The 19,052-nt window shown below is 41.6% G+C and overlaps 1 protein-coding gene across 2 annotated transcripts; it reads left to right on the top strand.

Annotated features, from left to right (window-relative positions):
- Positions 1-238: 238 nt before the first annotated feature.
- On the top strand, positions 239-18,999 carry LOC148903309 (embryonic polyadenylate-binding protein-like). Of its 2 annotated transcripts, none has more exons than XM_088999871.1 (16): positions 239-347; positions 5,688-5,892; positions 6,242-6,435; positions 8,803-8,918; positions 10,103-10,242; positions 10,316-10,410; positions 10,708-10,845; positions 14,214-14,309; positions 14,400-14,660; positions 14,751-14,838; positions 14,926-15,045; positions 15,118-15,251; positions 16,600-16,708; positions 17,685-17,815; positions 17,904-17,962; positions 18,270-18,999. In XM_088999871.1, the coding sequence occupies exons 1-16, from the start codon at positions 252-254 to the stop codon at positions 18,307-18,309; spliced, it is 2,022 nt and encodes a 673-aa protein (XP_088855997.1). In that variant the 5' UTR covers positions 239-251; the 3' UTR covers positions 18,310-18,999. The 2 variants fall into 2 exon arrangements, with proteins under 2 accessions (XP_088855997.1, XP_088856007.1); XM_088999881.1 differs by having other exon boundaries at positions 17,904-17,981.
- The last annotated feature ends 53 nt before the right edge of the window (positions 19,000-19,052 follow it).

The following is a 19,052-nucleotide window of genomic DNA, read 5'->3' as shown; positions in this document are numbered from 1 at the left end:
CATTCAGTGAAATAAAGTTTCGTTTAAGATAAATCTATTGTCATTTCATAATGACGATGCAAAGTTGAGTCAAATGTTGCCTTGAGCATTTAACTAAACTTAGCGATTCTCGTGTGCATGCGAAGTCTACAAGAGGGAGGCAAACTAGTTAATTCTTGCAAGAACTACTTTTCGCAGCGGAGTTACTCGCTTCCATTAGTTAAGTGACACTGAGGCCTGATGCAGGTGTTCCGCCGCAGTAATTAAACAAGATGAGACTCTATTTTGAGAAAAGTGATCCGGCTCCCTCACGACCTGAGATACGCTTAGTGGCCACCGCAAGTCAACTTTTTGGGTGTTTAAAAGCTGTAAGTAACAGCACATTTTGTCGTTGAATCGTTTACACTGTTTAACATTTAAACACTACGCATATGTTAAGTATTATTCGCGGATATGTGCACATGTGATTCGCCGTTGAATGCCCAACATTTCCCTCAATTTCACGTAATCTTGTAAAATATACATTGAATGTACTCTTGTCAATGCCTTTAGTCCTCACCTACTTTTTAAACTACAGCTTCAATCTCAAATTTAACTCGTTATTGTTTTGTAAGTTGTGCCAGGCCTGAGTGTTCGCAGTGTTGATTAAGATAAAACCAGGGAAATTTTGTCTTCAATTGCGAAACTGCAAATTTATGAAAGGGAGAAATTGAATAAAAGGGAGACATGCGTGTTTGTTGTAAGAAAATGTTTTGAACCACACGCTTTAAGATGCATGAAGAGATGTTAAGTTTTGCTTTCTGAAAAATCGTGTCAATCACATCGGTAACTCATTGTATTTTTTTTATTTAAAAAATGAGCTCAAGACATTTTTGATGACTAAAGATTTCTGCCATCTCATCAGGTACTGGCGTTAGAAAAGGTGGAATAAAAATGGCACAGATTTACTACAGATTCTGGGCTGCATCTGGGCTGCGACCTTGCGCCATTTACGCATTTTGACAGCCACTGGCGCAACTTTGTAACGTGACTGCACCGGCGCACGTCTAATATGATGATCTGCGCCACATATGGCTTGTTAAAATAACATAAGAAACAAATTTAGTAAAACAGAAATTGGAAACTGTTCGTTTTCTTTTTAACGTTTGTCGTGATCCGCCGGAAACTGCCGAAAGAGAATTGAGTATTAATTTACCCATGGTGCATTGCAGTATTTACATCGAACGACATCGACATCGATGGTTGCGAGAGAACTGGAGTAAAACTCGAAAAGACATTCAAACCAAGCATCAAACAGCCATGTTTCCATTTTTTTTAAGAAATAACGGAGGGTCGTGACAATTCGTTTCAGCAAATTGCTGTTAAAGAGTGGAATTTAGTGGATAATGAGAATTATTTCAGAGCTGTTGCAGCACATTGGAAATATTAACTGCAAAGAAATTTAAGTACTGTTGACACTAAGAAGAAATATTGTGTCTCTTAATATAGTTTGTTCTCTTACTCTTTCCGCTGACGAATCCTCTTGGATAGGAGGCGAAACGTCCGACACATCCAATAAATGTATTTCGGGCTGAGTGAACGCTGGCGTGTGTGGCTGCCGCTGCTCACCCACAGAAAACATATCATATATGTGACTGTAAAGTGTCTGTGGCGTCACACGTGTGTATGATTTTGAAGTGCGCCTTTCAACCCTTTCATGTCTTTCAATTCCTTGATCTCCTTGATGTGCGTCTCACCCTGACGCATAGCACACGCTTGAAAATGGTATAAAAGGAGCTGTCGTGGGACAGAGAGATTGGGCAGAATCATCTCAGACCAGTGACGTGCAGTCAGTGGAGGCAGGGGAGGCAGTGCCTCACCTGTCATAATGGAAAGCTGTCATGGAAATATCAAATGAAAAAATAAATTAAACAGTTATATGTATTTAGTGATTTGTACTTTAAAGTTCTTGTCCATTTAACTTCACCGTTTTAGGATTTTTTTCTAAATCGCTGAATTTTCACATTTACCGTTCAAATAGTAAGTAGAGACGAGCAGTGAGGCACCAGCCGGCTGATCCTCACCATGGATTGCGCAATCACTATGCTTACTGTGCTGTCTTGCTCTGCAGTGAGACCGCATTGCTGTCCTTCTGCATATCGCTATTAAAGCGTGCAAACACGTTTAGTATATGAACTAAATTTCTACAGTTTAGCTGGTGTATATAATGTAGAGTCATTGTACATTATAAACACTGTACTACAGTGTTTATTTTGTTTTATTTTTATCAAAACGCTGTGCGTAGGTGAGGCACACAGTTCTCCCGCCTCATGACAGGCAGGGGGCGCTTGTGATTCCAGAGATACTTCTTACTCCACGTCTGCAGAATAATAGAATTAGAGACAGAAAGCTATGTTGCGTCACACGCGTGTATGATTTTGAAGTGCGCCTTTCAACACTTTCATGTCTTTCAATTCCTTGATCTCCTTGATGTGCGTATCACCCTGACGCATAGCACACGCTTGCAAATTGTATAAAAGGAGCTGTCGCGGGACAGAGAGATTGGGCGAACCACGGGGCAGAATCATCTCAGACTCACGCCCGGCTCACGCCGGGCGTCGGACGGACATCATGGCACGACTTGCTCAACTCCACGCCACGATCAAGCTCTGCGCGTCACCTGCCTGGGAGATCTGACAACGAACCTACTTACAAATAAAGAGAAACATCAAACTCTTTATTGGCGAGCTAGCCAGGAGGAATTTTTCCCTCCTCCTCAGCCCAATCAACTCTCCAAATGGAAACACCCAGATTTCCTAGCCGCCCGTGAACCCGGCATCTTCACAGCAAGACCCCTCGAGCCGAGCTCCCGATGGGCCGCCACCACCCGTGGGCGCCCCGACCCCACCGTGAAACCTGCCGCACCCTGATGGCCAACATCGTCCAATTCGCCTGGCGACTCTGCAACTAGCTGCATCGTATATGTCCACGATCGCACATCGTCGGACATCGCTTATGTCCACGATCGGACATCGTATATGTCCACGATCGGACATCGTCGGACATCGCTTATGTCCACGATCGGACTTCGGGAAGACGCTTCATGGCCGACACGGCCGCCGACGTCAGCGTGCTTCCTCAGCATCCTGCAGAGCGCCATGGCAGCGCGATCATCGCTACCGTCGCCGATGACCGGCCTGTCCGGGCCCGGCAGCATGGCCAATCTCACGCACCTTCGTCCTCACAATCCCTCATCGATTGTCCGACAACTCACGGTGAGAAGACCTTCCGGCATCGACTCGACGGCCGCGAGGAAAGTTTCCATCGATCGGCTCAAACTGGCAGTCGTAGAGCACGCTTTGCCGTGCTCCCGTACAACGACTTCAGGCACCACGAAACCTCCTCGGCAACCTCCCCACCGACGCCTGCCATGCCCGGTGACCGTCATCTTGCCTGGCCTCACCATGTCGCAGAATGACTTTTGTTTTTATTTCTTTTTCCTTCATTGCTTTCACCGACTTCGGATCCAGGAGGGGAGCCCTGTTGCGTCACACGCGTGTATGATTTTGAAGTGCGCTTTTCAACACTTTCATTTCTTTCAATTCCTTGATCTCCTTGATGTGCGTATCACCCTGACGCATAGCACACGCTTGCAAATTGTATAAAAGGAGCTGTCGCGGGACAGAGAGATTGGGCGAACCACGGGGCAGAATCATCTCAACTCGGACGGACAACATGGCACGACTTGCTCAACTCCACGCCACGATCAAGCTCTGCGCGTCACCTGCCTGGGAGATCTGACAACGAACCTACTTACAAATAAAGAGAAACATCAAACTCTTTAGCTACAGTAAACAGTTAGCAAGTAAAGTGCAACCCTGCAGTCATTTTTTCGTGTTGCTTGGCCTCACTTTCAGAATGGAGGATTACATATCTAAATTGAAAGAATTTTATAAACTGGACTTTCAATCGAAGCAGGAGATAATAATTAAAGGAAGACCAACACCGGAGCTAAAAGGTTTGCTTCAGACAACGGGACACAATAATCACTCTTTTCAGGCGGACTGGTACACACGAAAAGGCTGGCTGTGTGGATGTCCAGCAAGAAACCGCCTTTTCTGCTTTTCCTGCCTTCTGTTCTCAATTTGTGACAATGTCTGGACTCAAATGGGACATTGCGACCTGAAAATTGTACAACGGAGCCTCATCAAAAATGAGCGAAGACTCAACATCAGCATCCACAATGCTAAGGTAAAGGAGAACTGGGAGATTTTAAAAGATCTCATCAATGCCACCTGCTTCCTTGCCAAACAACAGCTGGCATTTCGTGGAAATGATTAAAGTAAAGGCTCTGCTAATCGTGGCAACTATGTTGAACTATGACATGCTTTCGCTCAGAAAGATGACAGGCTAGCGAGTCATTTTGGGACATCCACTATATTTTCTAGCCTGTGAAACAGAATACAGAACGATTTAATTGAAGCGGTTGGTGATGTCATTAGAAATGACATTAAAAAGGAGATCGGTGCAGCCCCATTTGTTGCTGTAGAAGTAGACGAGATTGTCATTCTCAGCACTGAAAACATACAGTCGGAACAGGACTGATCAAGGACGACTTTCTTCACTGGCAGTGATCTCCGTTGAGACAGAGAGACTTTTAAAACTGAAGAAAGATAAGGAAGGCTTCTACAAAGAAGTTATCGATGCCTTTCTTCAGAAGGAGCGGCGCATGGACTAAAGGTAACACGATAAAAACTTTTTTTTTTTTTTTTTATTATTTTTTTCTATGCTACAGTTTGTATATACAGTAAAGTCTCGTTATATCGATATCGGATATATCGATAGTCCCGGTTATATCGATACTATTTCTATGCACGCACGGAGAAAATTACATGCAAACAGGGTCGGATATATCGATAGTCCCGGTTATATCGATATTTTTTCGGACTCCCTTGAATATCGATATAACGAGACTTTACTGTATATATATAAAGAATGCTGACATGAAATTTTAAACAAAATACGTTAACTGTTGCCAATCAAATGGTGAATAAACTACTCTGTAGAGTTCATATGTTTGTAAATCTGACTATTGATGACGTCAGTGCCTCACCAGCCATGAACCTCACCGCACGTCACTGTCTCAGACTCATCTCGGACTCACAGCCTCAAAGAGACACAGCTCGCAGAGACCTGCTCATCATCGCACGGAGTCTCACAGCACGACTTGCTCGACTCCACGCCGCAATCAAGCTCTGTGCATCACCTGCCTGGGATTTCTGACAACGAACCTACTTACAAATAAAGAGAACCATCAAACTCTTTATGTCCTTGGGAGTTTCTGAAAGGCGCTTATAAATGAAATGTATTATTATTATTATTTGTTTTTTTTCAATCAGTTTTGGATACTTCGGCAAGCTAGTTAAATCGGGCCAATCAATTTTAGAATTTGGCCGACTATTTCAGACACAAGTGGGCCAACTGTCCCCCTTTTTAAATTTCGCAGATGCATCCCTCTGTATACTGTATCTTGTTTTCCGTTCGGCTTTTCCCTTGAGGGTCTCCACAGCGAATCAGTGTCCTCCATATTCAGAGGTTGCATTTGCATGTTTATACTTGGCCCCCTTACCATGACCTCTAAACAAATGTAACATTTGTGTCATCAAAGCTTCTACCTGAATGTTTTGTCCATGTGGCTGGTAATGGGCGCTTACTTTTTATTTAACTAGCCGTCAACAACGATGAATACCAGCGGACCAACCTATCCCCTTGCCTCTTTGTATGTTGGGGACCTGCATCCTGATGTTGGCGAGGCCTTGCTGTACCAAAAGTTCTCTCCTGCAGGACCAATTATGTCAATCCGTGTCTGTCGTGATATCATCACACGGAGGTCCTTGGGATATGCCTATATAAACTTCCAGCAACCAGCTGATGGTGAAGTACAATTTTTATTTATTTGTTTTGCTTGTGAATTGTTTTGACTGTTTGTGTGACCATGCCAATTGCTTTCTCTTTAAATATGTTGAAGGTGGTCTTTGTGAATGAGCATTAATTTGAAGATGCCATCTCTCTTAATATCAACACACCCCAGAATGGGTGTTGAACCTAAGGAAGAGCACAGCCCTAACCCAATCGCTCCTTGACACAAAAATAAACTTGAATTAAGACAGTTGCTCATTAAACTAGACTTTCTCAGTTGTAGAAATATGAACTAAATAAGTATTTTGAACTCGGGTCTTTCCAGTTAATTGTTATTTCAGTTCAATATCTGTTCATCTTTTAGCGGAGTGTGCTTTGGATACAATGAACTACGATGTTCTCAAGGGACGCCCAATCCGAATTATGTGGTCTCAACGTGACCCAGGCCTCAGAAAGTCTGGTGTGGGAAACATCTTCATCAAGAACATGGATGACACAATTGACAACAAGGCTTTGTATGATACCTTCTCAGCCTTTGGCAATATTTTGTCCTGCAAGGTAAGTGCTGGTGTTTTGACACAATCCGATCAATGATCGGCAACATTTATGTTGACTTCTTAAACTTGCGTCAACCTCTGAAAAGTATTAGCATTCTCGCCCAAGTCTTCGGGATTTTCCAGTGATTCCCTCTATTCATAGATGCACTGACTACAAAGCTGATGTCTCCTCATGAGAGAAACGTATCGTGCTTAAAATATCAAATATGTCACGTGTTGCGACATTACACTATGCCACACATTGAAAAATATGAAGAGGTCTCACAAGCAAATATTGAAATACACTTCAATTAATTTTATTGCCGACTTTGTGAATGTTTGTGGGTCTCCATAAGTTGTAAATTGAAACCCCCAAAAAATACACTGACAACATTCTTTTGTGTTGATTTAGATTCTTGTTGTTTTTTTTGAAGGGGGAGGTTTGCACTGGCACAAATATTCAGACAGGAAATTCCGAGCAGATTGCACAGCCTGGATAAAAATGCATTTAAATAATCGCAATAAACAAATAAATATTGGCAGTTCCTGCTGTATATGCATTTGCCTCCTCGGGGCAGTGTAGTGCCATGCATGCACAGAGTACATCCAGATAAGGAAGTTGTGATTAAACTCCATAAATACAACTTTTTATCCTAGATTGGGAAAAATACTCCTTTTATAATAGTAAGTGTTTTCAACTGAATGTATTTCACACTAATGTCATGATAGCATGTCAATGTGATTTTTCTTTTGACGTTGATTTTAACATTAACACTGTTCATGTTTTTAACTCCAACTGAGGTGTTATGAAACAGTAAGCACACTCAGTAAGGGCAGAATCACAATCCATCGCATCACATGCTTGCTGGTCAAATTTTACAGTACAGTTAAAGGACAACCGACGTCTCCAGACAAGTTGTGTCCATAATTTGTAAAATGGCTTCAAATGACTTCTACTAAGTGTATTTTACAAAGATTGCACCGCATATCGCTATATTTTACGTTTTAAGATTCGCGCTGAATATTCAGGAAGTCTTTTTTTTGAGTTGGTGACCAGTCCGTACGTGACGTCACTAAAGGGCCGCGCTTGACCGTAAACAAGACACATTGTAGCGGTCCTTCCATCACGTCAATGTATTTTGCTGTACTTGTTTGGTCTGGGGACCTTGTGTTGCACCCAAAGGCCAGAAGAGGGCATCCAAGCGCCATATAAGGAATTTATCAGCCTGTGTAAACGGAGGTGGCCACAGGATGTCACCATTTTGTGCCTCTTTTTTGTGAGAGATTGTCCCCCAATGTTGCCTCAAAATGGCCCAAATAAATTCTTAAATCGATTGCAAACATGTATGCTTTGCTCTTCAGAACTACAGTAAAGTCTCGTTATATCGATATCGGATATATCGATAGTCCCGGTTATATAGATACTATTTCTATGCACGCACGGAGAAAATTACATGCAAACAGGGTCGGATATATCGATAGTCCCGGTTATATCGATATTTTTTCGGACTCCCTTGAATATCGATATAACGAGACTTTACTGTATTTGAATCATATTCATAACTGGATGTGTAACAAGAAAGCATATTCTCCGAATCTGAAGCCATTGTTTTGATTCACAAGCAATGCAAGACGTCTTGGCGTGACGTCACGAAATGGGGGCGGGACTTTCAGAAAATGCCCAATTCGCAGCTCAATTTTTTGCAGATTTTGGACACCTTAAGTCATTTTTATTGGTGTTTTGCCTTTGACTAAAATATCATACTGCATGTTTTGGGTATTTTAGATGCTATCAAACGTTTTTCTGATGTCAGTTAAAAAACAAAAAAGTGACGTTGGTTGTCCTTTAAAGGACAACCGACATCCTGTGGCCACCTCCGTTTCCACAGGCTGATAAATTCTTAAATGGTGCTTGGAAGCCCTCTGGCGGCTTTTGGGTGCAACACGAGGTCCCCAGACCAAACAACTACAGTAAAATACATTGACGTGATAGAAGGACAATGCGACAATGCGTCCTTTTCACGGTCAGTGGGTGGTCCTTTCGTGACGTCACGTACGGACTCGTCACCAACTCAAAAACAAGACTTCCTGAATATTCAGCATGAGTCTTAAAACGTAAAATATAGCAATATGCGGTGGAATCTTATTAAAATACGCTCAGTAGAAGTCATTTGAAGTGATTTTACAAATTATGGACACAACTTGTCCGGGGACGTCGGTTGTCCTTTAAGGTACTTTTACATTGCAAACGTGTGCAAGCACGCACATATTCGTTGTTTTTCTTGATCGAGTTTTTCAGGTCAAGAGAGGCCAAAATTGAAATCACAATTCAACTTTGATGAAATGCTCCCACCCTAACTCAAACTGTTGAATGCTGTGTTTCCCGGAGGTGGTTTGTGATGAAAAAGGCTCAAAAGGTTATGGCTTTGTTCACTTTGAGACTCAGGAAGCTGCAAATCGTGCCATTAAGACCATGAATGGAATGCTGCTGAATGATAGAAAAGTGTGAGTACATTCATGTTTTATATTCATCTGATAACAAGATTAGGAAAAGAGTTGTGTATTTCACACACGATTGACTCCACGGCACTGAATTTTTTACATTTTTACAATAATACATTATATTTACAAGCGCATTTCAAAACTTTCAAGGACACTTTAGTTTTGCTCAGTCATGTAGAGTTTGCGCCACACTAACCAATTTCAGATTGGTAGTGGATCTGTTAATAGGTGAGTTACTTTTGTGTAAGCAGACAGGCAGTGGTCAGTAGAGTAGCCAAAAATTGTTTTCAAGCATCAGTACTGTGTGTTCGATGATGTCGGGCCTACATGACACAATAAAGGTTACGCAATCAAGGCCTGTAGTACCTGCAAATAACAGCACCTTATTAGAGCTTGTCTGTGATGTGAGAACTTGTGTTAAGATACTTGTAAGGTCTTCCTTTTATCAAGCCCTTTCTTTGATAGAATAGTGTTACAATTATCACAAGGACTGGGCTAAAATATCATACAATGTTCACATTAATCTCCGCCTGTCACATGGTTCATCTGATTAACTGAGCGTAGCATGTACAGTAAATGGCAGATCAAGAGTAAACAGGCGACCAGAAATTCTTCATTTAGACAGATTGACAAAAAAATGTACATGTAAAATTAGTTCATGCCTTTGTATTTTTCATTTAAAATGACATGCATATATAAATAAAAATACCCTTCAGACAATTAACTCATTCACTGCCAGACGTGCAAAAATGTGTCCAGGTTTTTTGTCATTGTCACACGAATTCTGGAACTCACAGAATATTGAGTTTAAGGACTACATAAACATTCAATGCAGTGTAGGAAACCTTATACTCTCTTCTTTCATCAGAAAATAGTTAATTCCTAAATGATATGGGCCTGGAGTCATATGAGCTTGAAATGAGGGTGGCTGTCCAAAATACAATGCAATTACATATACGTTTATTGGTTTATATATTTCTTTAACAACAGCTGAAGTTGTGACAAAGCCCGAATATGGAAAAAGGGAAATTACGCCCCCTTTTGGAATGGAAAAATCATAGCCAGAGGTCTGGCCAGCGCTTTATCTGCACCCAAGCAAGAAAAAATCTAATTCGGGAAAGGCGCTGGGCGTGAAAGGCAGTGAATGAGTTCAATGACTTTGATTTTGAATGTGATTCTCTCTGCAGTTTTGTTGGCCACTTCAAGTCTCGCAAGGACCGAGAGCAGGAGATTGGCACCAAAACTATGAAATTCACCAATGTCTACATCAAAAACTTTGGTGAAGACTACACTGATGACAATCTAAAAGATGTCTTTTCTGCATTTGGTAAGAGTGATTGAACTCAAATGTCGGCCCGATTTAAATTGAGGCATATGAAATAAACCATGTCATCTTTCAGGCAAAACTCTCAGTGTCCACGTGATGAAGGATGAGGAAGGTTGTTCGCGTGGATTTGGCTTTGTAAACTACGCTAACCATGAGGATGCGCAAAAGGTAGTGTGGCGAGTGCAGGATTAAGCCATTTTTTTTATTTATGTATTTTGTATTTATTTATTGGAGCTGTGGGGTTTCAGAAATTGAGTGCTGAAAAAAAGCAATTGATATTTATAGTTTTGTTGGGAAAATGTGATGAGTGATTTGAGCATCAAACTCTTAACGTCATTGTACAAGAACTGTTTTGTAATCTCCAACAAGATTGACACAAAATGGAGGAAGCCCAATGGCAAGGTGTGACAAGTTGAGCTACGTCATGGTGTGGTGACCCCTTTTTTTGTTTTATTTTTTCGTCAGGCAGTGGAGGAGATGAATGGTAAGGAGCTCAACGGGAAATTCCTCTATGTTGGACGGGCTCAGAAGAGGCTGGAGCGTCAGGGAGAGCTGAAGCGCAGGTTTGACCAGATCAAACAGGACCGCATCCAGCGTTATCAGGTACTGCTCAGAACAATGTCAAGTGGTGTTGATCATTTCAACAGTTTTCTTCATTCAGATGTGGGTGGCGGGGGAATACATTAAAAATTGATTTTTGGATTGGATTGGATTGGATATGCCTTTATTAGTCTCACAGTGGAGAAATTTACATTTCACAGCAGCAAAGCTGCTTTTGATTATTGTTTTCTACATACAGTGATACCTCGGTTTACGAACCCCTTGGCTTACGAACTTTTCGGTTTACAAACATTACATTTATGAAAGTTTTACCTTGGCATTCAAACCTTGCCTTGGCATACAAACTTTTTTTCCTACATGGAGCTGCCTCAATGAGTGAAGTGTCGTTTGCGAACAAGCTTGTTCTTCTAATAACAAAAAGGCGGCCGACTGTTTTTGTCCTCTATTCCACGGCCCCAGTCTTCAGTTAAAGACACGTGATTGGTCAAGAACGCAGCAGTGAGGAGGGGTGGTTTAAACATTAAAGAGACAGGCAGACGACAGTGAGAGAGTTTCAACTTTGATAGTTCAAAGGCAGAGTGTAGACTGCAAGGTTAAAATATCCTATCAATCAGGCTCCACAAACAACCCGCACAAGCCATCTGTACATTTGATGCAAAAAGCTATCGACCCAGCTAAACAGAACACAATTGATGAGGAACTAGACACAATGATCACAGAAAAAGCACCTCCAAGGGATCATTCCTCAAGATGGTGAAAGAAGAAGGCTACGTTCCTCATCAAGTGTTTAATGCTGATGAAACCGGCCACTCCATTCCATCAAGACACCAACGACCATCACAAAGGTTATTAAAACGACTTTATTATAAAGTACAGTTTAATTCTTTCATTGTAATACCATAGCACATTTATTATACGTAAAATAATGTAAATTTTGTGTAGTTTTAAAGGACAACCGACGCCTCCATACAAGTTGTGTCCATAATTTGTAAAATCACTTCAAATGACTTCAACTGAGCGTATTTTACAAAGATTCCACCGCATATTATTACCGCTATATTATTATAAATAAGTCTTGATTTGAGTTGGTGACGATACCTACCGTGTCGTCACGGTAGGTATTGTAACTGACTGAGAAAGCGACACACAATGCATTTTGGGTACTTTGTTTGGTCTGAAAACTTCATGTTGATGCGTGTTGACGGCGAAATTAGAAGGAAAACACATAAATAACGCAATGGTGAATCGTTGTGTGTTGCACCAAGACTACTATTTGATACGAGCTGACACAAATTCCCAGCAGACAAATCAGCCCATTTCCAACGGGGCTTGGGCACCATCTTGTGCATTTTCCGGGACGCTACATTTCAGTCCAGATGCCTCAAAATGACACGGAGTGACTTCTTTAATCGATTGCAAACATTTATGCTTTCCTTTTCAGAACTATTTGAATCATATTCATAACTGGATGAGTAACAAGACAGCATCTCTGAATCTGAAGCCATTGTTTTGAATAATCTCGAGCAAGACAAGATGTCTTGGTGTAACGTCACGAACTGGGGGCGGGACCTTCTGAAACTGGCCATTGCCGGGTTCATTTTGAAGTAGTTTTCAAACACTTTAAGTCATTTTTATTGGTGTTTTTCATTTGACTAAAAATATCAGCTGCGTGTTTTGGGTATTCTAGATCAGGGGTGCTCACACTTTTTCAGCATACGAGCTACTTATAAAAACAACCAAGTCAAAATGATCTACCCACTACAAAAATGCTAAACATAATTATTTTCAAATGTATTAAGGATTCTTTGTATATACAATGTATGTTGATGTACCTTTCATAACTGAATATGCCAATATTGCACAACACACATAATAACTACATATACATAACATAATAAATAACTATTAACATTTTTTGTAATTACCTGAGTTTACTTTGATGACTTGCACTGAATTGAATCAGCCAGGGATGCATTGTCCGGACAGTAGCTGCTGACAGCCAGCCTCAAGCACATTTCCAAATGTTCATCAATTATGGTGGAACGGTATTTGGACTTAATGATCTTCATGTAGGAAAAGGCTGACTCACATAAATAAGTGGAGCCGAATAATGCAGCCAAGGAGGTAGCACATTTCCTCATGTTGGGGTACTTTTCCTGTGTGAGTAAGTTACAGAACTGTCCATGAGCCCTGGACTTCAGCAGTGAGAACACTCACAATCTCCGATGTATTTCCACATTTGCTGGGTTAAATCATCAGCCATGGCTTCACAGCACCGTGTAACTGTATGTCTTGACAGCTGCAGAGCTTTGATTGAAGATAATATCTCTGCCAAGGAGGACAAGGAGTCAGCTGCTTCAACGAATGCTTCTTTTAGCATCTCTCCGTCTTGGAAGGATTTATTGTTTTTAACGATGGCGTGACTCACCCGGAACGATGCTTCGGTGGCGGCTTTCGCTTTTGAAGTACATATGTTGAGTGAAAATGACTGCTGTCCGGACAACTGGGATTTTAGTTCATCCACCTTTCTCTTTCTCAGCTGGCTTTTCGGCGGGAAGTCAATGTCGTATTTTCCATGAACAGTCCGAAAATGCCGCTCCACATTTTCCCATTCCGTATGAAAGTAATATGTTTTGCCCCCTTACTTCGTCCCGCTTTCTGACTCATTTTGATCACCATATGTTTTAGCAAGGGCTTAAAATCTGAGGTAATTCGCTGACTAGCTTGTAAATTTTGCTGCGTTTAGCGCCGTTGTTTACGCATGCACGGCCACCTAAAGGTCAAAATTCAGTTGTCATCTGAATGGTTGCCCTGTATGTCAATCAAGTGACGGGACGTTTGATAGGCTGACAAATGTTTTTTTTACTGTCACGCTGCGATCGACCAGTACGACCTCCGCGATCGACCAGTAGATCGTGATCGACGTAATGAGCACCCCTGTTCTAGATGCTCTATATAGTTTTTCTGATGTCAGTTAGGAAACAAAAAAATGGTGTCGGTTGTCCTTTAAGGCTTAGAAAATTAGAACGTAGAAAATTATGTTTTATGGGGACCTGGGAATGGATTATTCTCATCTTAATTGTTTCCTATGGGGAATTAATTTTTGGGATACACATTTTTTGCCTTGCACACTGTGTCTGGGAACCAATTAAGTTCGTAAGCCAAGGTATCACTGTATTTATTCCCTGGTGCTTTCTATTAATATATATGACAGTTGTCCATGTTAGGCACTTTGTTACAGCTTGAGCTGTTGTTAAAGCACGATACAAATCAATATGTATTGTATTGAATTTTTTATGACAGTCATATTGGCTAGCCTTACATCGATGTTTACTTTTGCATGGTAGCAAAATTGATTATGGCTTGAAAAAGGGCGCGCACACACACACATCTTGACATTCTGGTTTCAGGGTGTCAATCTGTATGTGAAGAACTTGGATGATAGCATCGATGATGAGAGACTCCGGAAGGAATTCTCCCCCTATGGTACCATAACAAGTGCAAAGGTATGTGCTGAGAAGAGACATTTAAAAAGCACACGAGCCAGCATCGAGTCCCAGGTGTGACGATTGTGCTTGACCTCTCTGGTCTTGTAGGTCATGACCGATGGCTCCCAAAGCAAAGGCTTTGGTTTTGTCTGCTTTTCATCCCCCGAGGAGGCAACGAAAGCGGTAACTGAGATGAACGGAAGAATTATTGCTACCAAGCCCCTGTACGTGGCACTCGCTCAGCGAAGGGAGGAGCGGAAAGCCATTCTCACCAACAAGTACATGCAGAGACTGGCCACGCTGAGGAGCATGAACGGTCCCCTCATTGACTCGTACCATCAGACCAACTATTACATGACAGTGCCGCAAGTAGGCCCATTTTTTTTTCTCCCCTCTCAATTTTATCCTTTATGAATACGTCTCTTGCCCTTTCATTCGAACCTGCCGTTTGTCTTTCAGGTGGCCCCGCGCACCTTCTATGAGCACAATCCCGTCAGCAACATGAGATCGGTGCCTCGCTGGACAGGACAGCCGCCAAGGGTCCACGGTGAAGTGATAACGCCGGACCACGCGGATGTGTTGAATCACTGAAGGCACATCTAGACACAAATGGTGCCGCCTTCATTTTTTTCAGGTCCGTACTCGTCCCAATACGCTGGCGGCTCTGCCCCTCGCCAAGGCTGCACTCCCATCGCCACTGTGAGACAGGCCTCCACTCAGGCTCCTCGTGTCAGCAGTTCCACACAAAAGACAAGTCAGTGACAACTTCGGATTTCCGCCAGGACATGGTTGGCACAGCTGGAAACACTCACTTGTCTTTCATTAGATAACATTGGAACCCAGACTTCATGTGGCCGAGCTGACATGTCCGGTGGGTCAAGAAGCGGTCAGTTTAAGTACTCATCAGTGGTGAGAAACGCTCAGCAGGTCATCCCTGTGCCCGCCGTGACCAGACTACAGGTACTCGACTTATTTTAGGACCGAGTTCTGAAATATCAGTACAGTGGGACCTGAATGGACAACCGACGCCTCCGAACAAGTTGTGTCCATAATTTGTCAAATCACTTGAAATGACTTCTACTGAGCATATTTTACAAAGATTCCACCGCGTATAGCTATATTTTACGTTTTAAGACTTGCGCTGAATATTCAGGAAGTCTTGTATTCGAGTTGATGACGATCCCCACGTGACGTCACCTCAGGAACGCCCCTGACCGAGAAAGCGACACAATGCATTTTGGGTACTTTTTTTTGGACTGAAAACATCGTGTTGATCCGTGTTGATGGCGAAATTCGAAGCAAAACACATAAATAATGCGATGGTGAATCGTTGTGTGTTGCACCAAGACGAGTATTTGATACTAGTTGACACAAATTCCCAGCAGACGAATCAGCCCATTTCCAATGGAGCTTCGGCGCAATCTTGTACATTTTCCAGGACGCTACATTGGAGTCCTGACGGCTCAATTGATACGGAAGTACTTCTTTAATCGATTGCAAACATTTATGCTTTCCTCTTCAGAACTATTTGAATCATATTCATAACTGGATGAGTAACAAGAAAGCATCTTCTCCGAATCTGAAGCCATTGTTTTGATTCTAGAGCAATGCAAGATGTCCTGGCGTTACGTCACAAACAAGGGGGCGGGACCTTCTGAAACTCGCCATTTCCGGGGTATTTTTGAAGTAGTTTTGGGACACTTTAAGTCATTTTTATTGGTGTTTTGCATTTGACTAAAAATATCAGCCTGCGTGTTTTGGGTATTTTAGATGCGATAAAACGTTTTTCTGATGTCAGTTAGGGAACAAAAAAATGGCGTAGGTTGTCCTTTACTGCACAACTTTTTCCTGTTGGGGGCCATTGCTCATGTTTTATTTCATTTTTAGCTTTGCATTGAGAGCAAAAATTGTGACTAAGTAGTAGACTTCAGAGGCTCCACGACTGAAAGTGGAAAAATCGCATCCATCAAACCTGATTAAACTGATTGGATTTCTTCAGCAAGTTCACGAGTGGGCAAATGTCAGCCACTTTTGCCATGATTTAATATTTGAATCTGCGGTGGACAGCATTGTAATTGCAGATGTAACAGAGCTAGAGATGAACGCATTTACCGCATTGTGCACACTCTGACGACAGATGCTGGTCCATTCGTACGACATTATCTGTTGGCTGCATGTTTTTATTTCTTTTTGTTTTGTTGACGTAACAAACATAAAAACCCGCCGGTGAAGGAACCACTGTACTGAAGCGTCACTGATTTCCCCGTCTGAACTTGTTGCCGTTGTAAGGATGTCAGATTTTTCTTAGGTTGTTCCTGCTCCCGTGATGGAAGCGCCCATGCACGTTCAGGGAATGGAACCTCTAACTGCCTCAATGTTGGCTGCAGCACCACTTGTGGACCAAAAGCAGCTTTTTGGTAGGGAGTGAGTGAACTCGACTCACTCAACAAACAGGAATTGGGCACATGTCAACAGTTCTTCAAAAACGGCTCTAGCTATTTCTTGCCACTCCCAGTTTACTCTCACACGATAAATACATCATATTTATATCGTATAAAGAACCACATAGCTCTTGCTTTTTTAATTCTGTTGAGTTTCGTGTGGAGAAACATTGCAAATGGCATAGACGGGCAACAGTTGTTGCCATATTTTGAACTAACGGTGGAGAAACGCATATAGACAGACACCAACAATATTCATAGGTGGGTTCTTTATCCTCTCCATATGTCTGGATGATACTGCACCCTCCAGGTGGGGTAATGTGTGCACACAGGAGCAGCATTATCCAACATCTGGATATATATATTTTTTTTAACAATGTTGACTAAACACAGGATATTATTCATTTAATTTGACTTTCTTAGTACACATTGAGTCTGTGAAGATGGCATAGGACAGGCTTTCGCCCGGTTGGTGTGGCTTTCAACAAACATTACAGTTTTTCAAGATGAATTGCCCGTCCATGGTCTAAAACACAGGTGTCAAAGTCAACGGCCGCGGGCCAAATCTGGCCCGCCACATCATTTTTTAAGCCCGCGAAAGCAAATCAAACTTGTTAAATTCCATGATGATTGGTAAAATCTGAGCCAAAATTTCATATTTTTGGATGTCAACCACAATAAAAGTCATTATTCTTGACTTCAGATTTGAAAACGAGTTATTCATTAATTTGCTGTGTGCTCTATATGTAATATTTGAAGGGATTTAAACATTCTAATGGGTTCCCCAAATTCATAACGGCCCTCGAGAGTAAACTATAACTACAATGTGGCCCACAGCAAAAAATGACTTTGACACCCCTGGTCTAAAAGGTTTGTTGTTTGAATGACTGAATGAAAGGCTTTTTTTTCAACATGTGTGTGTGTGTGTGTGTGTGTGCACGCTGTTCTTCAGGCGAACGTCTGTACCCTCTAATCCATGCCCTTCACCCAAGCCTGGCTGGAAAAATCACTGGAATGCTACTAGAGATTGACAACTCAGAGCTGCTACACATGCTGGAGTCACCAGAGTCCCTCCACTGCAAGGCAAAAACTGACCCCGCTCCATGATTATGCAAAACGAACAAACAAAAAAAGCATTCAAATAATTCTTTTCTTGGTTGTTTTGGATCAGGTGGACGAGGCTATTGCTGTCTTACAAGCCCACCAGGCCAAGGTCTGCTCCCCAAAAAAGTGAGAAATCCTTTTTCAGGTCAGCTATGTTAATTCGATTAAGATTATCATTCGTGGATGGAATGGATGCCAGTGTGTTTGCTGTTTTTTTTTCCACACGTGAACACGTATAACCTGTATATAGGGTTGAGTTGCAAAGAGTAATTCTACAATTCTCAAAGCTACCACAAAGTCGGTCGACATTAAATGAGGTCTATTCAGTTTATTTCATACAAATACTTCATTACATCACATATTAAATTTGGTATGATGCTTCTGCTTCTCTGGACATTTATTTAAAATAGCATAACTGTAGTTTTCATTACAGGTGGAGACAACGTTCTCAAAGAGGAGTAACGTTGATTTAAAAAAAAAATGGAAGAAAAACAAATGTATGTATGTTGGCTGTAACTGACAGGAGATGAATCTGTTTTGTTCTTTTTGTTAATGTCTTTTGTTACATTATAAAGTTCACAATATACGCATTAAACCCGTCTCGTCATTTCAACGTGTTACAGCAGCACTCTGGCCATAAGAAAACGTTCACATTTATTCACCAAAGATCATTCAGGATTTCATGTAGATATTCAACAGCATCTTTTTTCGGACCTGTACAATAACACTTTGTATTCACCGATACCACGTGTATTTTATATCCATAACATTTCACTGAAATAGATTAAAGGCTTTCTGATGGATACATGACCTCGTCTATTGTTGACAAGACAGGTCATTGCCATAGTAAATGGTAAAAATAAAACACAGCGGACTCTGATTTAGGACTTAATGATAAGGGGGGGGGGGGGGGTGACAACATCCGCACCAACAAACAAGACTATTTTAGAAGTCTGTTTACTGGTTTTAGTAAAAAATGTGTTAATTTGCCCAACTAATTCTTTAAACTTTATATAAATAACTCAGTAATGGTAAGATGCATAATAAATTAAACGCAACTAATGTCCTGGTTAAAATCTAAGATGGTATATTGAGTCAAAATCATGGAACGACTCCAGTCATTCAGTTAGACATATCTGCCACATCATTTGTCTGAAATTCAATCCAGATATTGGAGTGTCACAATGATGGATTCAAACAAGTGCTGCAGCTGCAA

Source organism: Hippocampus bargibanti, linkage group LG01 (genome assembly GCF_051943395.1).
Source record: "Hippocampus bargibanti isolate YZ-2025 linkage group LG01, ASM5194339v1, whole genome shotgun sequence".
Taxonomy (NCBI): domain Eukaryota; kingdom Metazoa; phylum Chordata; class Actinopteri; order Syngnathiformes; family Syngnathidae; genus Hippocampus; species Hippocampus bargibanti.
The sequence above is the reverse complement of the archived record's forward strand: the minus strand, read 5'-3'. Positions and strand labels throughout refer to the sequence as shown.